Source organism: Sceloporus occidentalis, unplaced genomic scaffold (genome assembly GCF_023333645.1).
Source record: "Sceloporus occidentalis isolate IW3139 unplaced genomic scaffold, rSceOcc1.0.p SCAF_11, whole genome shotgun sequence".
Classification (NCBI taxonomy): Eukaryota; Metazoa; Chordata; class Lepidosauria; order Squamata; family Phrynosomatidae; genus Sceloporus; species Sceloporus occidentalis.
The window spans coordinates 3,494,689-3,516,678 of NW_028316991.1; the positions used below are offsets into that span (position 1 = coordinate 3,494,689).

The following is a 21,990-nucleotide window of genomic DNA, read 5'->3' on the forward strand; positions in this document are numbered from 1 at the left end:
ATGGCACTTCTTACTTTGGTCTACTGACCCTTTGTTTAGGCCGAGTGCGCATCTGTGGAATGTCCTCTCATTGATTTCAATAGGAGCACTTCCCTGACACTGATTGAAAGGCTCAAGCAGCCAATCCGTGGCAAGGAATGCTGGCTCATGCAAGAAGGCAGCTTGTGCACCATGGCTACAACTTCTGTGTCAGGTAAGAGCTTTATTTTTCTTTTTGCTTGTTTTGGAAGAATGTACATTTAAGAACATGATTTATTCATATACATTTTTTTCTATAGTACAGATGTCAGGGACATTTGATTGTCCCTTTAAATTGAAGGGGACACTATCATATCCATTAAAGTTTATAAGACGGCCGGAGTGTCCCTTTGAATCATTTCTGGCAAAGGGCTTGGCCATCTAGCAGTACTAAAAATTGCTTTTAATTGTGTAGTTAGTTACAAAAGTGGTAAATTCAGTAGAATAGGCGGGACAGCACCTTTACTTTCCAAAACACTATAAAGTCACTGTAAAGAAAGAAGCAAGAAAATACACACAATTTTATTTTATTTTACACAACTTATTTCAAAGTTCAATTTACAGACTGCTTTTAATTTACACCAGCAGCATCAGCAGAAAATGTGTTTTTAGTGATGAAAAGAGAAAAAAAAATACCATTTAATATAAGCACAACCAATAGATTGGCAAAGAAGTGGAGCGTGTCACTCGTACAACTTATATGCAATTAAAATGTAAGGCATGCTTTGTTGGTTTGTCTTCAGACTGCAAATAGCCATCTCATTGTTAATCATAAACTATATATTTAATAAAAAAATTCCCAGTGTGAAACAGAAATGAATGCGTTCAAAGTGCACCACCACACCAAACAGTATGTAATAGTGGAGAAATTAAAGGAAAAAATGTGTTTGCTGGATAAAAGCATGGTAGTTAGTAATGCTCTGCAAAATCAGTCATTTTCATAAATATAATAATGAACTTTCAGGAGACACAATCCAGCCGTGGAAGAGGAACTGTTTATTATTGAGCAGGGAAACTACATATTTTCTTTATACGGTTAATGATACAATGACGTTATTACTTCAGACTGGTCTCTTTCGCCGACGAGATCCGTAAACCGGCTGCACAACATTTTCAAAATACATAAAGATCATCATGGAAGAAGATAGATCGCCGAATCTAAAGAAATTGCTGCAAGCGGGGGGGGGGGGGATAAAGGCATTTAGGCGGTTTTGACTTAAAAGAAAATATTAGTCCCAAACGATTACATGAAAACTTTGATTTCGGAGGTATCGTGATGGAAGGTAGTTTAGTTTCACAAATGATTTGTCTCCAGGGCGTAATAAAGGAGGAAACACCACTGCTGTAACTAGAACATTATTTTCACTGGCTCTCTCGCTCCTACAAGAAATGTATACAAAAAGCATAACTGTTGCAGTGCAGATTCCTTTACTTGCTTGCCTCCCATCATCTGTGCTAAATCTGTATGCATAAAGTAGCCAGAAACCATACTTTAGTCTCTTTGACTGATAATATTTCCTAAAGGGAATCTTACCCCGTCACACGGGGGGGGGGGGGGGCATTTTAAATGTTTGTCCATCTGGGAAGGAAGAGGTCACAATTTTAACAGTACTTGCCAAATAATTTTTCATGGGTCTAGAATTACTGGTTAAGCAAAGCAATGCGCTGTTGGAGAGCCTGGTCCTTCAGGGAGATCAGATTAAGCAGCCATAATGCTGACATTAAAAACAATACATCTTACTCCTTACACTACATACATTCAAAAATACAAAACAATAACAAAAAAAGAACACACAGAAAAATCACTAATATTGTCAAAAGAGGTGACCTACAACTCAAAATGGCACCACGGTGGTACAGGCAAACAAAAATGAGCTTTCTTTTTGTAATACTTTATTTAGTGGTCTTATTTTCCTTGCCATTTCCTACTCAAACTTTTGATCGTTCAAAGATTGCAGAAAGTGTAGTAAGCGGCATTGTAGTTGGTTAAACCGTCCTAAACTGTCCCACAAAGTTCACATGTATATACAAATCCAAACGTCACTGTCCAGTTGGTGATTATAGAGAATGCTTTGCAGAAGGAGAAACGTCTGGCATGTCTGAAACAAAATGTAAGCCTCTATCTTTCTCGGCTGTTAAAATGAATTACTCTTTGCTGTCTATGGACACCTGTTCATTCTGCATCATTCAATAAACAAAATCAGGAAACCTTCAATTTGGGGAACAAAATTGTGACAAAACCAAAACAATTTGATTGGCTGTTGACAAGCAAAAGGTCACAAAAGAAAATCAAGCACTAAGGCAGATTAACAAATCTTAAAAGGTGCCCATGCACATCTATATTTAACTAGAATGAAGAGGTCCTGAGAATTGAGGCAAAATGGACATCCCGCGTAGTTTACGTCTCAGTGACCTTAAGGCTGTGTCTGACGCGTTCACAAGCTTAATTATTTGGCTTACAATATGACTGTGTGCTAGCAAAGTGTGGCTCCAACTACAAAGTGAGGCAACACACAGTAAAAATCAAGCCACATGTTCTTTGACTGCTGTTCATAAAGTGTTTTTTGCAAGTTGAACTATTGGTAGGAAATGGAAAATAGCACAATTTGCATGATTTAACATTTTGTTCTAATTATTCTATTGCACTTTGCAGTCCACTGGGTTAATAGTAACCCGTGTTGTAATGGTTCTGCAGTCTTTTAACAAGCCCATGTCACCAGTAGAAGGACCTTGATAAAAAGTTTGCTGCCGTGCCGAGCCAACTACTCGCACTGTCCTGGTGGACGCCAACACGAGACACTGCCTTATCCTGCTCCTTCGCAGAATTCTCATCCTCCGGTAAGTAGTCTGGTAAGTCTGTGTTCTGCTCGACTTCTACCGGAGTGTCTTGAAACGGAACCAACAGCTTTCCAAAAATAAAAATAAATAATGTTTTATATCAACAGTATTTGAATATCAAAACAATAAGGAAAATACCACAATATATGAAATAACTATTTTTTTTTTTATTTATTTTTTTTTAATAACAAAGTTGGCTGATGTTGGACAGGAACTGCAAGTTAGACAAAGTCTGCATAGTACAAATTTTTTCCCCTTAATTTGTTCCAATCTGCAGTGGTGTTAGACCCTTATACGTGTGAAAGCCGGTTATTTCTGTGAAAAAGAACGACATGTTCATATATATCCTACCTCTTCACCGGTTTCGCCTTTTACGACCTGGTGAGCCTTCATTACTTTGGTGGATGCGATGGCTGAAGCTAAAGCCTGGAACAGCATAAAACAAAAGGTTACTTGATCTTAATTATCGTCCTTAATTATCGATTTTATCGATTATAAAAAGAGGTTTTTTTCAGAGCAAATGCTCTGAAAAACTCCTCTCCTTATATAATCCGACCTCAAACAGAGATCGGATTATAACACTAGAATCCAGATCCCCCGCAACGCTGCGGGGGACCTGGATTCCCCTGTCGGCCGGTCTCTCACTTTCGTCTCTCTCCCCCCTTCTATACACGCCTCTGACTCCTCCTCCCTCCCATACACTGCTCTGCCTCTCTCCCGACTCCCTGGTGTTTTGTGAACCTCCGTTGCTGACAGGCACTTTCACCGCAGCTTCATAGAAGCCTCAGCGTAAGGGAAGGTGAGTAACGGAGGCTGTCCGTGCGCATCGTGCAGACCCCCACCGGCTGACAGAGAATCAAGGTCTGCAGAGGATCATCCTCTCTGTCAGCTGGTGGGGGTCTGCATCACACAGACAGCCTCCGTTACTACCATTCACTTACGCTGAGGCTTCTATGAAGCTGCAGTGAAAGTGCCTGTCAGCAACGGAGGTTCACAAAATACCAGGGAGTCGGGAGAGAGGCAGAGTGGTGTATGGGAACCACCCTCCCATACACCACTCTGGCTCCTCCCCCTCCTATACATCACTCTGCCTCTCTACCCGGCTCCCTGGTGTCTTGTGAACCTCCGTTGCTGACAGGAGGCAGAGTGGAGTATGGGAGGAGGCGGCGGCAGAGGGGAGGAGCCAGAGTCGTGTATGGGAGGAGGCAGAGTGCAGTATGGGAGGGGGGAGGAGGAGGCAGAGTGCAGTATGGGAGGGGGGAGGAGGAGGAGGCAGAGTGAAGTATGGGAGGGGGAAGGAGGAGGAGGCAGAGTGGAGTATGGGAGGGGGGAGGAGGCAGCAGGAGTGGAGTATTGGAGGGGGGAGGAGGCAGAGGCAGAGTGGTGTATGGGAGGGGAGAAGAGGCAGAGTGGTGTATGGGAGGGGAGAAGAGGCAGAGTGGTGTATGGGAGGGGGGGAGGAGGCAGAGTGGTGTATGGGAGGGGGGAGGAGGCAGAGTGGTGTATGGGAGGGGGGAGGAGGCAGAGTGGTGTATGGGAGGGGGGAGGAGGCAGAGTGGTGTATGGGAGGGGGGGAGGAGGTAGAGTGGTGTATGGGAGGGGGGGAGGAGGTAGAGTGGTGTATGGGAGGGGGGGGAGGCAGAGTGGTGTATGGGAGGGGGGGGGAGGCAGAGTGGTGTATGGGTGAGTAATAGTGGTGTATGGGGGGTGTAATGAATTTCAGGGTAGCAGAGTGGTGTATAGGGGTGTAATGAATTTCAGGGAGGCAGAATGGCATATCTGGGGGAGTTAGAGTGATGTATAGGGGGATGTAGAGTGGTGTATGGGGGGTATAATGAATTTCAGAGTGGCATACCTGGGGAGGCAGAGTGGTGAATCAGGGAGTATAATGAATATCAGGGTGGTGCAGGGCATTTATGGGGAGCGGAGTGGCATATCAGGGTGCACAGTGGCATATAGGGAGGTATAAGGCATAAATGGGGGCGAGTGGCATATTGGAAGTTATAAGGCATATAGGGGGTATAAGGCATATCGATATTAGGCATATCAGGGGGGCATAAGACATATCTGGGGGTAAAAGGTATATCAGGGGGCTCAGTTGCATATCCCTGGCATATAAGGAGTATAAGGCATATCGGGGGCACGGTGGCATATCAGGGGGCACAGTGGAATCTCTGGCATATAAGAGGTATAAGGCATATATGGGGCAGAGTAGCAAGCTGGGGGTCAGATGTGCATAACTGGGGGCAGCTTGGTAAATAAAAGAAAATATAAACAAGGCTTTTTTCTCAGTTTTTTATTAAATATGAAAAATAGTTAACATATGAATTAATATTTACTAATAACTTTGTATTAAAACCTATTTTGAGAAACACTGTGTTTGGGTTCTTGTAGCTATTATTATGTCAGTAAAATAAGAAGGTGAATAGAGAGAGAGAGGCCATTGCAATAAAGAGATGAAAGTGTAAATTGTACGTTTTTTATTACATTATTTTAAATCGATTAATCGAAAAAATAATCGGCCAACTAATCGATTATTAAAATAATCGTTAGTTGCAGCCCTAATCTAAATATGTTTTAAGGGGGGGTGACAAATGACACAAGACTACATTTTAAAGAGGTTTGCTGGGTATGAGTATACCTTAGTGTTCTAGAGCCCTAAAACAATTATGTACATGCAGTTTTATAAAGTGATAAAAAAAAATGCTATATAGCAGACAGCCGTCAATAGATCACAACACCTCAATAGCAAAAAATGTTTGAACGTTTGATACACAGCAGACACACTCAGTGCCTGAAAACCTAAGATCCTGTATGTCCCAAGTCTAACTACAAATCCAATCTTTATTTTAGAATTATCCAAATATTCAGCTGAAAGAACAGGTACTTCTAGCAGTGACCATAAGTTCTAGACTTAACGTCAAAAAAGGAATACTTGAGACTATACCCACAAACCAACATTTGAGCTAGAGTGTGTTATGCTTCTGCTATACCTTACCTCAGCTTTTAGATCCGATCTAATTCGCACTACACATCTTTGTACTGCCATTTGAAATGTGAAGCTAATGACTCCTTTGATTTTCAACAGGGCATCTTCACAAAGACTCCTCCGAGACTGTCAAAAAAGCAAAGAGAAATCAAAATTTACCCTGCTGAAGGTTCAATGAGAAAAAATTGACACACAAAAGCAAGCTGTGATGGTGATGGACTACAGTCAAGGATTCTTGGCCAAGATTATAAATACAATCATTTTACATGATCGCAGGAATAGACAGTGGACGGCAATGATCGTATACTTTATATTTAATATTAAATAGTTAAATGCCTTATCACAAGGTCTACTTCTAGAAGCTCAAATAAACAATGTACATTAACACAAGAAATAAACTTCTTAAATTCAGTACTTCTTCAAAAAGTTTTGCCAGGGGAAGAGGGGAAAAAAACATCCCTCTTTGGTGGAAAAAATTGTTAAGACAAAAGAATGTTATGATAAAGAGAAAGCAACCTTGACATCTGTGCTGCTTATTGCTGGCAGGTAAAATGCTTACATAAAAAAAAAATCCAACTGCATAAAACAAACTGTAAATCATAAGTAAACAGAGCAGAAAAGCCAATAGTTGTTCGTTCCATATGATGATAAGAATAGTATTTCCCCTTGGTTAAGCTTTGACTGACTGGCATGCTCATCGCCAAGCAGTAAGCGTTTGGGTCCCTACTTACTAAGCACCTTGTATGCAAACTGACGGAATCCATCAAAGCAGATGCTGTAACCCTTTAGCAAAGTGTGGATCACAAGCTCTAGATGGTGAATTCATTCTACTTGAATGCTGGCAAACTGTCAATCTAGATTATCTGCTTGGGTATCCAAACAGAATATGTACTTGTACTAATAAAGGAGGTTCTCATTGAATTCTACTACCAAATGAACATTATTGTTCATTAAGCTGCCTGTTAGCAAAGCATTCTCAAGTATACTATAGGACCAAAAGTTTGTAGACACCCATCTTAATTATTAAGTGTAGGTGTTTCAGCACCACCCATCGATAAAGGGATATAAAATCAATCACACGGGCAGCCAGCTCTATAGACAAACACTGGCAGCAGAATGGGTCATACTGAAGATCTCGTAAGATGCCACCTTTGCAAATTTGAAATTTCTGCCCCGGTCCACTGTAAGGGCTATTAATTGTGAAGCGAAAGCGTCAAGGAGTAACAACAGCTCACCCATGAAGTCGCAAGCCAAGCACACTCACAGAGTGGGACCATTGAGTGCTGAAGCGCATGAGAAATCACCTGTCCTCTGTAGCATCACTCCCTACAGATTTCCAAACTGCCCCAGGAAGCAACATCAGCACAAGCACTGTGCATCGGGAGCTTCACGAAATGGGGTTCCAAGTGCATCGGGAGCTTCACGAAATGGGCTTCCATGGCGAAGCAGCTGCACACAAGCCAAGGATCACTACGCACAATGCAAAGCGTTGGCTGAAGTGGTGTAAAGAACGCCGCCACTGGACTCTGAACCAAGGTAGAAACGTGTTCCTACTGTAAAGTTTGGTGAAGTAGAGATAATGGTCTGGGGCTGTTTTTCAGGGTTTGTGCCTCTTAGTTCCAGTGAAGGGTAATGTTAATGCTATAGTTTACAAAATACATTTAGAAAAATGTACACTTCCAGCTTTGTGGACGAGTTTGAGAAAGGCCCTTTCCTGTTCCTGTAGGACTGTGCCCCAGTGCACAAACCAAAGGTCCATAAAGACATGGTTTGACGAGTTTGGTGTGGAGGAACTCAAGTGGCCCACACAGAGACCTGACCTCAACCCCACAGAACATCTTGGAACACACACTGTAAGCCAGGCCTTCTTGTCCAACATCAGTGCCTGTCCTCACAAATGCTCTTTGGGCTGAATGGGCACAAATTTTCACAGACACTTGAAAATCTTGTGGAAAGCCTTCCTAGATGGCCATATTATTGCCCATGGTTTTGGAAGGAGATGTACAACAGGCTTACCGTGTCATCAAGACCATCGATATGCAAAACCACAGTTTTGGCGCGTTTATTTGTAGCACCGAGGAAAAACTGTGCTTTCCGCCGACGTGAGTTCAGCTCATTCATACAATCGCCATCTGCCGTGCTGGATGACTGAAGCAATTCATAAACCTCAGTGGCTAGCAGCTGCGTGTCTCCTGGTGTGTTAGGCCTAAAACAATGCAACACATATTAAACAAAATTTACAAAAAAAAAACCCAAAACACACAAATCCCATGCAATGAATACCACAGCATTCCCAATCCACTGCTCACAGTTGTATGCAAGGAAAGAGCAATAATCCATCCAAGCCATTAGCACATTACTATACTAGACAGGTTAGAGGGCTGGTTATGGAAACGATCGGTGTAGACGTTAAGCACTGTGTTCAAAATCCCTGTTCCTTTATTTAAATGAAACACGTTTTTGGAAAGCTTAGTAACATTTCAGTGATAAACTCCATGAAATAGCTTGGCAGATACTCTTGGTCCTTTTAATGTGAACCTGTTTTAAACGGTCATGTCGTCATAGTTACTGGTTCAACATCTTGAATTGATTAACCCATCAGTAAAGAAAAGAAAGAAAAAAGCAATAATACAGTTTCTACTTGTACACAAAAGATTATTCCTAAGAGTTCCTTAACCGATTCAGAATGGGTGTTGAAAAGTTTATTATTTTGAAAAAGACTGCCGTTGCTGTTTGGCGCCTTCCAACTCCAACAGCGCATGTCAGAGCCTTAAAGGGACGGTAATCCAAGTCGCATAAAGTGCCGTAATCATATTAAGGGTATCCTGATTGGGAAAACCAGATTACTTTGGATTGTGTTTAGCTTGTTAAAAGGGAGATATAATCTTAGAAAGAAGAAAAATGGAGGTAAAATGTTTTAGAAATTCTTTATTTTTTAAAGCCAACTTGAGCAATAAGAAATAAAATAAAAAAAAATAAAAAAGGTTTTTGGCCTCTGTAATACACCACAAAACAAAACAAAAAAAACGCTGCCAGAAGGGAAAGTCGTTCTTTACAGACCATAAAATTCAATTATTAAACAACAGTTGAAGCCGCTAGTTTTAATGTAGTTCATATGGACACATTAAAATGTGTGAAGCATGCATGAATCCCAGCACTGACAAACTACCCCCGTCTCTATTATGCTCAGCATCGTGTGCATTCAGTGTTATTTTTACATGGAACTGTGTACCGTGTCACTTTTTGTCTGCTAAAAAGTCAAGTAAATATGTCTTTAAGCTTGACTTGAAGTCAGACTTGACATTTTAGGTTTCTGCTGACAAAGAGTTCTCAAGTTGACATAACATAAATGTCTTTAAAGTTTAGTTTCCTTGTAAAAGCCGGATTAGCCCTTCACTGCCGGGGGCCCGCAAAAATTACATACAAGTGATTGCAGCCAAGCAAGCTGTTTAGGAAGATGGAAAGGGGTTAATACATCATTCGTTAGCTTCGGGAAAGAAGCAGATGGGCTTTAAATATGTACTCTGTATAAAGCATAAATGAGTTGAGGCAGGTTAAATTTTTTTTTTTAAAAGGACATCAGCATCAGAAGGTGCTTCTAACCTTTTAACCTGCCAATGGGTTTATTAATGGCGTCCAACATGCTTGTGCGGTGGGTGTTATATGGCTCAAATGGTGCATTACTTAAGATGCATTGGCTTGTAGTGTCTTAAGACACCAGAATGAAATCTTCAAGAGCAGATATTTTAACTCTTTCCATGCACACATTTTACCACCAGCCTTGCAGTAGTATTTCTTTTGTGTGTATTTTTCCCCCACATACATTGTACTTTAGGTATGAATCCTGGTATATGTCACACAACACCTATGTGTGTTCAGCAACATCTCCCGAGTACAGTAATACCCCACATGCATGCGTTTGTTGGGTTGTTTTGGGGCTAAAAGGCCACATTTAGGACGTGTGCATTTTTCAGATTGGAAATTTAAAATGTGGTCATCCTTCATCCTGTGTTTATCATTTTCGCCTTTTTTCACATTTTATTCTTGGAACTGGAAGGTTCCCCTGATGGTGACATCAGCGGGGAATAATTTTTACATTTAACAATTTTTCATATTTTTTTTATTTTAATAAATCACATTGTGTTTGGAAAGCTGGGCTCCACTGACTTGCATGGCTGAATGCAGTACCTGTAGAGTTCTCAGGAGGGTCTGGAAACTTTTTTTTTTTTTTTTTTTTTTTAAAGGAAGTGCTACCCTCTTGCGAGTGGCAACATCTCTCGCCGTGGTGGTTCTGACCAATCTCCGGAGCGGTCACAGTGTGTCCTGGGGTGGGTGTTTAGTGTCGCTGAATGCCTCGCTATCAATCGCTTCCTAAATTCTTCTAAAAAAAAGAGGGTGCAAACATGGCCCATGATGCCAATCTCGGTGTTGCCGAATGTCTCGACATCGCATAAATCGCTTTCTACACACGTTTAAAGTCCTGGCGCATCAGACTGACTGTTTTTGTGTGATGTGCCCGGACCGTCAATTAGGGTCAAGGGGTTAATACTTTTTACATATATAAGTTTAACAAACATTCCCTTAAATTAACTTATTGAAAGAAGTATCCTACATCCCATTCATGGTTTAAACCCTGTGGGTATCTACGTTCCAAGGCAAAAATCCAAGATACTCCTTGCCGACAGCTTTTTATGCAAATCTCTCTCTCTAACCTTGAGCACAACACTCTCAATTATTTGGAACCTCAGAGGTTTCGCACCTTCACCATGCTGTTAAAATGTTTTTCCGGAGCAGATTTGGTATTGAGGTTTCCTTCGCGCATGCGGCATTCCAACGCGCGTCCAAAATCTAATTTCTCCAAAGACGCGGGACGGCGATGGGTGCTAAACTTGTCAACCTGTTTTTAGGGTGGTGAGAGGAGTCTCACGTCTTTGGAGATAGAAACCCCTTCAGATCATCCATTGTCATATATATATATAAGGTATATTATTGATGATTCATTTGACAGGGCAGTCAAGATTAGGCCTCTGCATTTGTGGAGTACCATAACTAACAAACTGAATTTGAAATGTACGCATAATTTTGATATCACTCAGGCATTAATTTGGATATTTTGCAAGGAAAAGGACAGTAAATTAGAAATGAAGTAAAACCAATAGAAGTAAACACCTTATTACATGCTACGCCTTGTCACCCCCTTCATTTTCATGTGTCAGAGGGTCTGTTTATTCATTTAAAAAAAAATTGCTCTATACATAAGCAATACTGGATTCATATGTATTCAAACATATAACATTTGTTTTGCTCAGTTTTTGATTCGTTTTGCAATTGAGTCTTAGATATCAGATGTCTATTACGAACTGTTAAATTTTCCCTCTTTGGGTGATACCTAATGAATTGTATATATGGCTGCTCTATATTCATTCACTGATTTTGGGGGACACATCTTGGGGACAGAGTGGCAGCATATCTCGGGGGGGATAGAGTGGCAGCATATCTCGGGGGGGTACATCTTCGGGAAAGAGAGGTAGCATATCTCGGGGGGGGCAGAAACTTTTTTCTTTAAAAAAAAAAGCACCTAACTTTTAAGGTGCGGCCTATACCCGAGCCAATACGGTATATTCTGTATTACGAATGTATATACGGTGCTTAGCGTCACAAAATACCAGGATTTCCGCATTCTTTGTTTTTTATGTATATACTTATGTTTTGTATTTTAAATATTATTCTGGTAATAATGGTGGGCATATACTCAGAGCAGTAAAGCTCCAGTGTAAGCCCAACAACTACTCCTAAATTGGAATGACAAAACCCGTCAGGTGACTACCAGATTCTGATGAAGATCGTTTACTGTGGGCTAAGTTTGTGTGACTATACTCTTTTAATAAGTATACACATTTCAGTTTATTACTACGACTACTCTGCCAGCTTCCTCTCATTGCAGCTGTTATATACCGGGAATGCTCATGTTAAACGCATATTGGGAGTACTTCTTGTCTGAAGTCCAGTGCATTTTACTAAAGGCAAATTTGTGCAGACATTCCTTAGTCATTGAAATTCTTTGGACTCATTTAACGCCTCTCCCAACGCCCTCCACTGAAAGCAGGGAGCGTAGGCTATCTCAACTGTAATGTTTTTCTGGCATATTAGTTGCGATTGAATTCAATAGGAGTGGTACTGAGCATGTGCACAAAGTTGACATGCTAATGTTTTGTGGTTTCAGTAGAGGTAGCCAAATGAGTACTAAGAATGCATGCTTCAATGGGCGTATAGTAAAATGCATTGGGGTCCATACATTACAAAATACAAGGTCGGGCATTTCCTTCTGATGTCAGCAATGACGTGGCTGGAGAATCCCTGTGATGTGGCAGGGATTTGTGGGACCTGCAGAGACCCCAATCTGTCCTTTTGCCGTAGTAACTCACTGACAGCTTCATGGGCCCTGTCATTTATTTTGTTATACAAAAAACTAAATACTGTCTGCGCTTCTCACCCTAATAAAGTTGGCAACAAATATATAAACATAATATAAACGAGAGGTTTTGGTTATATGAATTGGCCAAAGCATAGTTAAGCTCACCCGCCACGTCAAGGCACACTCTCAATAGAGTTGTTTTTTTTTATCAGGATGAGAAGCGCAGACGGTATTTTGTTTTTTGTATAATTGTGCTGCCAACACACTATTTGCAGCATGCTCACACCGTTTGGTAGGCCTCATATTATACATTTGTATTATTTGAGCCTGAGACTAGCTTAGTGCACCAACATTTTTTCTTTTCCCTGTTTGCACATATTTGAGGTTGTTGGCTCCTCATCAGTCTGGTTGCAGCTTGCTGTCCAGGGGTTAAATGGGAGGAGGTTTAATTGCACCTCCCCCAACACATTAATCTGGTTTTGGTAGCAGTATAAACTGCTTTGTGTGCCCACTATGTAGGAGGTGAGAGTAGGTTCTTGAGAGTGTGCCTTGACGTGGCGGGTGAGCTTAATTATGCTTTGGCCAATTCATATAACCAAAACCGCTCATTTACCGTATTTTTCGCTCCATAAGACGCAGTTTTTTTCCTCCCAAAGTAGGATGAAAAATCAGCCGCGTCTTATGGAGCGAAGATGCATGCAGGCAGGCAGGCAGGCAGGGAGGGAGGGAGGGGGGGCAACGATATACCGTATTTATCGGCGTATAACACGCACTTTTTGAACTAAAATCCGGAGCTTAAACCCTACCTGCGTGTTATACGCCGATAAATCCGGGGTCGCAACTGAGGCAGGCGGCGGCGGCCGCCAGCAGAGGAGTCCTGGATTTCTGCCAGTCAGGGGGGCCCAAGGGGTGCCGAGCGGTTGCTGAAGACAACCGCTCGGCAACTCTCGGGCCCCTCTGCCTGACAGATATACAGGAATCCTTTGCTGGCGGCAGCCGCCGCCACCGCCGCCTGCCTCAGCGCTTCAACTCCTGTGTTGGAAGCGTTTGTCTTGGGTGCCGGCGCTTTACGCTGGGCGCCGGCATATGACGTCAGACGCCGGCGCTCAGCAGTGAAGCGCCGGCACCCGAGACAAACGCCTCACGCTTCCAACACAGGAGTTTAAGGTAAGTGACCGGGGCGGGGGGGGGGGGGAGATCCTGAGAAGGGGGGGTTAGGGAGTTAGAGGGGAGATACTGAGAAGGGGGGTTAGGGAGGGAGGTCTTACTGTGTGTGTCTTACTGTGTTTGTGTGTGTGTGTCTTACTGTGTCTGTGTGTGTCTTACTGTGTTTGTGTGTGTGTGTCTTACTGTGTGTGTGTCTTACTGTGTGTGTGTGTGTGTGTCTTACTGTGTGTGTGTGTCTTACTGTGTGTGTGTGTGTGTGTGTGTGTCTCACTGTGTCTGTGTGTGTCTTACTGTGTCTGTGTGTGTCTTACTGTGTGTGTCTTACTGTGTTCATAGCTTATTCAGTTATTGTAATAAATATTTTAGCCCATTTTTTAGCTCAAAATATTTTTTCCTTTTTTTTCTCCTCTAAAATCTAGGTGCGTCTTATCAGCAGGTGCGTCTTATAGAGCGAAAAATACGGTATATTATGTTTATATATTTGTTGCCAACTTTATTAGGGTGAGAAGCGCAGACAGTATTTTGTTTTTTGTATACATTGTACAGCCAACACACTGTATTTGCAGCATGCTCACACCTGTTTGGTGGGCCTCGTATTATACATTTGTATTATTTGAGTCTGAGACTAGCTTAGCGCACCGACATTTTTTCTTTTCCCTGCATTTATTTTGTTATGCCAGCACCTATCTTTTGCCCAATTTGTAGCAATGGTGTGTTAGTGTGACAGATAAGGGTGCAAAGTGATATATTAGAACATTCCACTAATGAGCATGCAGTGTCTATTGTAAGGATGGCAAACACACTGCATACAATTCCCACATCTCATTTCCATGTGTCCGTCACATTCTTCTTAGTTTCTTTCTTCCTTTTGGCAACGTTAATGTCAGTAATTGTCACTGTCTTTTAACAGCACTAATGAACCTGGTGGTTTATAAATAAATATAAAGATGTACCTTGTAAGGATGTTTTACTTGTATGGGAAAAGTGAGATTTACCAAATAATTTTTTTTTTTTGTTTCATGCATTTTCACCTATATGTATTTATAGCTGCAAGCAAGCACTGGGGAGGAATCCAGCATAAAATAAACCGCACACACAGAAGTTTTAGACACACCATTTGCAGATCTCTCACCTTAAACCGTGCAGGTTAACGTTTTTGCTTCCGGCACTTTAAATAAAAATGGCATGAGGGAATCTATAGGTTAATCAGAGAATGAAAACTGAACTACAGAAAGGAAGGGACATGGACACATGTGAAGTGAATTAAACATGTGGCTGACATAGGTAAATTGTGTTAAGTATTAAAATGACATATTTACATGGTTATGTTTTTGAGAATGCTAGGAGGTGGCTATATTTCAGAAGCTGCGATGTGGATTCTGGTAGTTGTCGGAGGTGGGGAAACCACATATTTCAGAGGTAGAGCTAAGCCAGAGCTGATCCAGGCTTAGCATTAAGAGCCAGATCACACAAACTTCCATTTGTGTTACAGACTAAGCCGAAACAACAGAAAATCCTGGATCAAGTCTTCACTGGACTGCCCTTATCGGGTACATTTAGACAGTACTTCAAAGCAGGGAGAATGTTTTTAGAAAAAGAAACACCCAAAGCAGTAATAATCAGGCTATATAGCCAGGCATAAACTATTATTTTAACGCTACTTAAAGAGGAACTGCAATCACGGTTTTTCTTTTCCATATTACCGTCACTTAAAACGGTATTTTTCTGTTCAAACGATGAGTTATCCCAAAATACAATGTTTTTAAAACAAATGTATAGAAGCCTTTCTTTTAGGTCTGATATACCGGACCTATCTACTAGACAAACAACCTGACTCCTTAATATAGCGCCTTGTGGTAAATAACAGAATACCTGTCTTGATCACATAGAGGGGACCCAATGTCTTAAGAAGAAGAATGGAGGGAAAAATAAATAAAAATCGTCTGTGTGGAATTTGAGTTTGGCAATGCACCCAAAATATCACATGAATTGCCTACAACGGCCACCTATGGATCTGCAGATATACAACGTATATTGCAACATTCTGAAAAAAATATAGATTTTTTCTTCAAATCTCAAGTACATTACGCAACACTGACTATTTCAAACCTTAAAAAAACGATTTCTCTTTTAACAAGACTTCTTCAAGAAATTGCCTTCATTCAAAAACCCTATTCCCGGAAATTTCATAAAGAACGAGATCCGCCACTTACTTTTGTATAACATTTTGGAGGCTCAACATCATACCCAGTTCGCACATCATCTTTTCTCTGTTGGCGCGGCATTCTGCTAAATAGCGGAGAGCCTAAAGTGAAAAACATTTAAAAAATTAGAACATGAGCAATAGGCTTACATGGGACGTGGGTATTTTGGCTCTGGACACAAAATACAAAACAGGATCTGGGGTTGCTATAACTAAAGCAGGAGAAGTTGTGTTTCCATGTGGCATGCTTTATATCACATACATCATTCTAAAGGTTTTCAACTGTATAAGCTTAAATATGCAGTTTTTTGACCATGCGTGAACACATATACATCACTTACCAGTAGAGCAGAATGGACAACTTCAGGGTTGGGATGATCAAGGAATAGAATGAGGCCAGGAAGACAGCCCTGGTCCTGTACAATGGCTCGTCGGTTTAGAGGGTCCGAAGCCAAATCTCGCAGCTGGTTAACAACTGCTAGTGCGTCGGGCTCCCCACTCATGGTACGGCACGGGGTGTTTTTATGCCATACACCAAGAATACCTAAAACACAGGGGGGTACAGACAAAATGTTAGTATCAAGTCACTACAATTATGCAAGCTTTGCTGAAATGGTCCATCCCTTCACAATGAAAATTATTTCCAGATCTGCTTTTCAGTATTAGAACTTTCTGAAAAGATATCTTACATAATAAACCCGAAGACCATCCTATCTCTATGTTGACAAATCGATGCAGGCATTTTTCCTAGTTGAGTTAGAAAATAAGACTTCTGGGTCATTTTCCTCTTCCTCCAGATGCCTCTAATGAAAGTAGCGAGCATTGGTATTGCACAACTCTTGCAGGCGCTCAGTTGCACTCCCAATGTGCATGGTACAGCGCTCACAGATTTTTATATGTCGATTAGCTACACAGCTACGTAAATATACTACTTCTTTGGAGCTGCTGCATGTGAACAACATTTCTGTTAGCATTATATAAATAATAGCACTTTAAAGACATGTTAGAACTGACCTAGCATGGAAACCCCCCGGCTCTAATCTGTAAGTGCTGTATCCTGGGGGGACCAAAACTCCTCTCGCTATACTACATTGTGTATAAATATACAAAACAATGAACCAAACTCACTACTTTACACTAGTTCCAATAACCAGTTGTAACATTTATTGGAGCTTTTATTTAGAATACGATTGCTAAATACCATTCAGATTAAAACTCAAAACCCAGCGAAAACAAGATTACACTAGATAAGAGAACAATGTTTCCGATAGACGACATACAGCTGATCCATTATTCCGATACATACGGCACAGTTATTACGGACGACTTTTTAGACTAAAATCAGAAAAATTCCTCACACTACATTGCATCGATTCAAATATAGAACACAATCAGTATTTATTTATATATAGTGCCATCATATACCACAGCACGGTACAATCTGTGATCAAAGTGCATCAAACAATAACTCGGACCTACAGAAGCAAAACGTGAGGAGGGTCCCACTCAAAGAAGCTTTCACTCTAGACATTTATAGGATCCCAGTAGATTCTTTAGCGCTGTTAGACTGGATCAGTAATATTTTAAAAAGAGCTTAAACTGTATCATGGGGATTACACAAGCAATACGTGGCTTGCCTAAAAACATCAGGCGCCATCTACAACACAAATATTTACGTGGTTGCGTCACACCCTGCGCCATGCAACCGGTGGTGCGCTCTCACGTCCAAGAGGCTTCGCAAGAACTAGCTTCGCAAATAGTAGATCATGGGTAGCCGAGTACTTACACGAAACATAGAAATAAACGATACTTACTATATATGCGACTTGTGCAAATGGACCAAAAGCAATCCTCTCCTCCCGATCCTCCAATCAGGAGAGAGGATGTGCTCGGAAGATCTGCCATTTTGCAGAAGTTCACCAGGAACCTATGTCCCTGTCCTGAAGTCAATGAAGACCGAAGATATATTGGAGCAGAGGTTGAAGAGAGAAGAACAAGAAGATTTGTCTACAGTTTATGTATATAATATACATGTTCCTTACAGCCCTGGGACACTAACAAAAGTGTATAAAATGAGACAGAAGTCTCTTAATGTACACAGTGAATGCTTCGGAGTCCAAGTAGAATGAACATCGGGGTGGAGTGTTTCATAAAGTTTACTTAACCAGAATAAATTGACTGGGGTTTTAATGCTACGGTACACGACTCACCACTGCGACACTTTGGGATTAGAAAACCAGAGAAACTAGTGAAACGTGTGGTAATTCCCAGCCTGTGAAAATAATCTAATCTAATACCAGACCTGTTTTATCCAGAACCGTTTGTCTCAGTATATTTCTGCTTTTATAAAATCTGATGGAATATAAACATAGTACGTTAAAAGCATTATCTGCGAACATTCCAGTACACTGGCAGGGTTATGGTTAAAAGTTGTTTCACCTTCAATCAGTAAACCTAATGACTAGCAACGTCTTTAATTGGTATTTTATTTTTGAATGGGTATGATAACCTTCCATGTATCTGATGTGCTAAATAATGCAGATCTCTTAGCAGTTGGCACAAAAATATTTCAATATGAAAGAGGTCAATGCTACACAGCACCTCGCAGAGCAGATCTAACACCGGGCCAATAACCCGGGGGCAGCCACCAACGGCGGGCCAATAACCCAGGGGCAGCCACCAACGGCGGGCCAATAACCCAGGGGCAGCCACCAACGGCGGGCCAATAACCCAGGGGCAGCCACCAACGGCGGGCCAATAACCCGGGGGAAGCCACCAACGGCGGGCCAATAACCCGGGGGAAGCCACCAACGGCGGGCCAATAACCCGGGGCAGTCACCAACGGCGGGCCAATAACCCGGGGGCAGCCACCAACGGCGGGCCAATAACCCGGGGGCAGCCACCAACGGCGGGCCAATCACCAACCGCGGGCCAATAACCCGGGGGCAGCCACCAACGGCGGGCCAATAACCCGGGGGCAGCCACCAACGGCGGGCCAATCACCAACCGCGGGCCAATAACCCGGGGGCAGCCACCAACCACAGGCCAATAACCCGGGGGCAGCCACCAACGGCGGGCCAATAACCCGGGGCAGTCACAAACGGTGGGCCAATAACCGGGGGCAGCCACCAGCGGCGGGCCAATAACCGGGGGCAGCCACCAACGGCGGGCCAATAACCCGGGGCAGCCACCAACGGCGGGCCAATAACCCGGGGGCAGCCACCAACGGCGGGCCAATAACCCGGGGGCAGCCACCAACGGCGGGCCAATAACCCGGGGGGCAGCCACCAACGGCGGGCCAATAACCCAGGGCAGCCACCAACGGCGGGCCAATAACCCAGGGCAGCCACCAACGGCGGGCCAATAACCCGGGGCGGCCAAGGTAATCTTCCATCTGAATGATGCACAATTAATTCAAAATTGCCTGCTGCCACTACTACGGGTTATGAAGGCAACCAGAGTATGGGTCAGAATGAGTCTGAGAGTATTAAAGAAATACAATAAATAAAAAAAACACATTCATGTCATCATGTTTCTGGGTAATGTTGTAAAACTGTAAGATACACAAGACGTAGAATGTTCCGATGACACGTGGATAAGCGAGTGACTGCGCGGCTACCTATGAACTTCCGAAACATCCCCCTAATTAGCGTGTACCGGTGACCTGCACCCAGTGGCCTGCCCCGCACCAGCAGAGTGATGTCTGTGTATAAACACGCACCCGGGACGGATGAACGGGAACATGCCAAGCACCTACACACTATTAGTGCGCCCGAGCGGGACAGGCGGGGGCTGATAATAAACACTCACCGCTCACGGCTCCCCGTCCTCCCCTGTCGCAGCCTATGTGCCACTTCCCACAAACTCCAACGCTGATTGGCCCGTAGTAAGTCATAGTAGATCAGCCCAATCAATAGGCACGTTCTACAAGTCGATTTTGATTGGTTAGGAGCAATATCCACTCGGAAAAGTGAGACACGAGGCGTGAGGCTCTAGCAGCCATTTTTGACGAGGGAAACATTTAGTCCTGATTATTATTCCCAGTTGCTCGAAATTTCTGAACAAAAAATAAACATGCGGTTCTTATTCTTGAGATGAAAATGATTGGGGACATTTGGGTTATCTAACACAAAACGCTGGCCATATGTTTGTAAAGAAATACTGGAAAGCATTTACGTGGAATAGGCGTTTTTTTTGGGGGGGGGCATAGAAATGCTCCTAGAAATCAAGCTATATAAGCATGCAGTCAGTGTAGCTGCTGCATGAAGTATTATAGGAGCCGGGTTTATGGTTATCCAAAGGCTTTACTTCAGTGCTGCGCGTTATAGTATACAGCCATCCAGTCATTGCACTGGGAAATGGTGAAAGTAAGACGTATATTGGGGTTCATTGTGCCGCAGGAGCTGCTTATAACACTAAGCAGATTGTCTTAGATCAGCATGCCTAGTAGTCAGTGCCAGTTTTCTACATACTGACTAGTTGAGTCTGTACATAGTGGAAGAGATCAGTGAGCAAGCCGAAGATTGATAATGTGAACCATTTCACTGCCAACTGCATATGTGATACATGGTTGGGAACGTGGACCCCAGAAGCAAACAATGTAACACACGTGTGGTTACGCTTTCCCCCCTCACAGCTCCCACAAAACTGGATTGAACTCATTCAGGCTATCCCCTGCATGTAAGGAAGGGTTTCCTTCACGCTGCAGAGCGGCCGAAATATAATAAATATATTATATATATATATATGAAGAAAATTTACTTTTATGATGGGATACACTGTATGGACAAATGTATTGGGGCACACCTCTTAATTATTGAATTCAGGTGTTTCAATCAGACCCATTGCCACAGGTGTATAAAATCAAGCACCTAGCCATGCAGCCTGCATTTACAAACATTTGTGACAAAAATGGGTCATTCTAAAAAGCTTGGTGAATTCACGCGCAGTACTGTGATAGGACGCCACCTTTGCAATAAGTCAGTTTGTGAAATATCATCCCTGCTAGATATTCCACGGTCACCTTTAAGGGGTATTATTGGAATGCGGAAGTGTTTAGGTGTAAAGCCGTGTAAAGTCACAGAGCTGGGTCATAAAGTCTCTGACATGCTGATGATTCCAAAGCTGAAGTATGGTCACTTGGTCAGGTCTGGTTTTGGCAGATGCCTGGAGATTGTTGTGGAGGAGGGGTAATGGTATGGGGCAGTTTTTCAGGTGTTGGACCCCTTCCAGTGAAGGAAAAACAAAGCTACAGCAAGACATTTCGGACAATGCTCTGCTTCCATCTTTGTGAGAACAGTTTAGGGAAGATGCTTTTCTATTCCAACATGACTGAGCCACAGTGCACAAAGCAAGGTCTACAAAGACATAGTTGGATGAGTTTGGTGAGGAAGAACACAGCCCTGACCTCAACCCTATCGAACACATTTGGAATGAACTGGTACTGAGATTGTGAGCCAGTCCTCCTCCAACATCAGTGCTGGACCTCTACTGGATGAACGGGTAAAAGAGTGGGAAACATTCTACAAACCTGTTGGCAAGCCTTCAAAACACATGAATTAAATAGTGCTCTAAGAAAAAAAACCGCTTAATTTTATAGTGTCTCTAAATTCAGTAAAAAATAAATATAGCTGTAGCGTGACCTGTAACAGAGAAGAATGATTTCCAGAAAGATTGTGTGGGATAGTAAATTAAGTGCTGTTCTACTTGAGAATCCATATTTATTAAGGGCAAGTGCTCTACTATACATATGTCCTGAGCTCATAGATAAGCATGGATTCAGTTAAATACCAGGAGGCATTTCCCTCCCTGAGAAGGAAAATTGTCGCCTCCCACAATAAAAGACACAGCAGGGCATGAAGAAAGTATGATACTTTTCAATAGCTCCAGATCAGGACCTGAGCCGATGTGTGTTTGCTGCTATATGAATGTGAAAGCGATGCCCGTATCCAAGATGGCGCTCGGGTTCACGTCAGGCGCATACGCTACACGCAGTATCCCTGATGCGCGCGCACAACGTGACGCGGCGAAGGCTTGACGCCGGTTGTGACGGTGAATCTTGTACCGCGTGAACTGTCCCCGGGAGAGATAGGTGACCGGCGCCGATGGGCCCTGCGAAATTGACCGGTTGAAGGTACTGATTGTCTTTAATGAGGGCTAGTATGCAGTTGCGTTGTTAGCGCTGACGTGTGAGTATGTTAGAGTAGACCTCTGCGCATATGGAATCGCTTACTGACAGTGTGCGCGGCGCTAAGTATTAATACGTCACGGGCCTGTCAAAGCGTTAACGCAGCTCATACTAGAGGTTTATGGGTCGCGGCGGGGGGTAAATGCTGAAGGTCAAATCCCGCCTAGCAGGGT

The 21,990-nt window shown here is 42.7% G+C and overlaps 1 protein-coding gene across 1 annotated transcript; it reads right to left on the reverse strand.

The window, feature by feature from the left end:
* Positions 1-2,731: 2,731 nt before the first annotated feature.
* LOC149305442 (armadillo repeat-containing protein 1-like) lies at positions 2,732-16,133 on the reverse strand. The gene is made up of 6 exons (XM_089477467.1): positions 15,972-16,133; positions 15,641-15,732; positions 7,862-8,051; positions 5,855-5,971; positions 3,208-3,282; positions 2,732-2,923 (listed from the first exon to the last, which is right to left on the reverse strand). Exons 1-6 carry the CDS (start codon positions 16,131-16,133, stop codon positions 2,732-2,734), a joined length of 828 nt encoding a protein of 275 aa, XP_089333593.1.
* Positions 16,134-21,990: the final 5,857 nt, after the last annotated feature.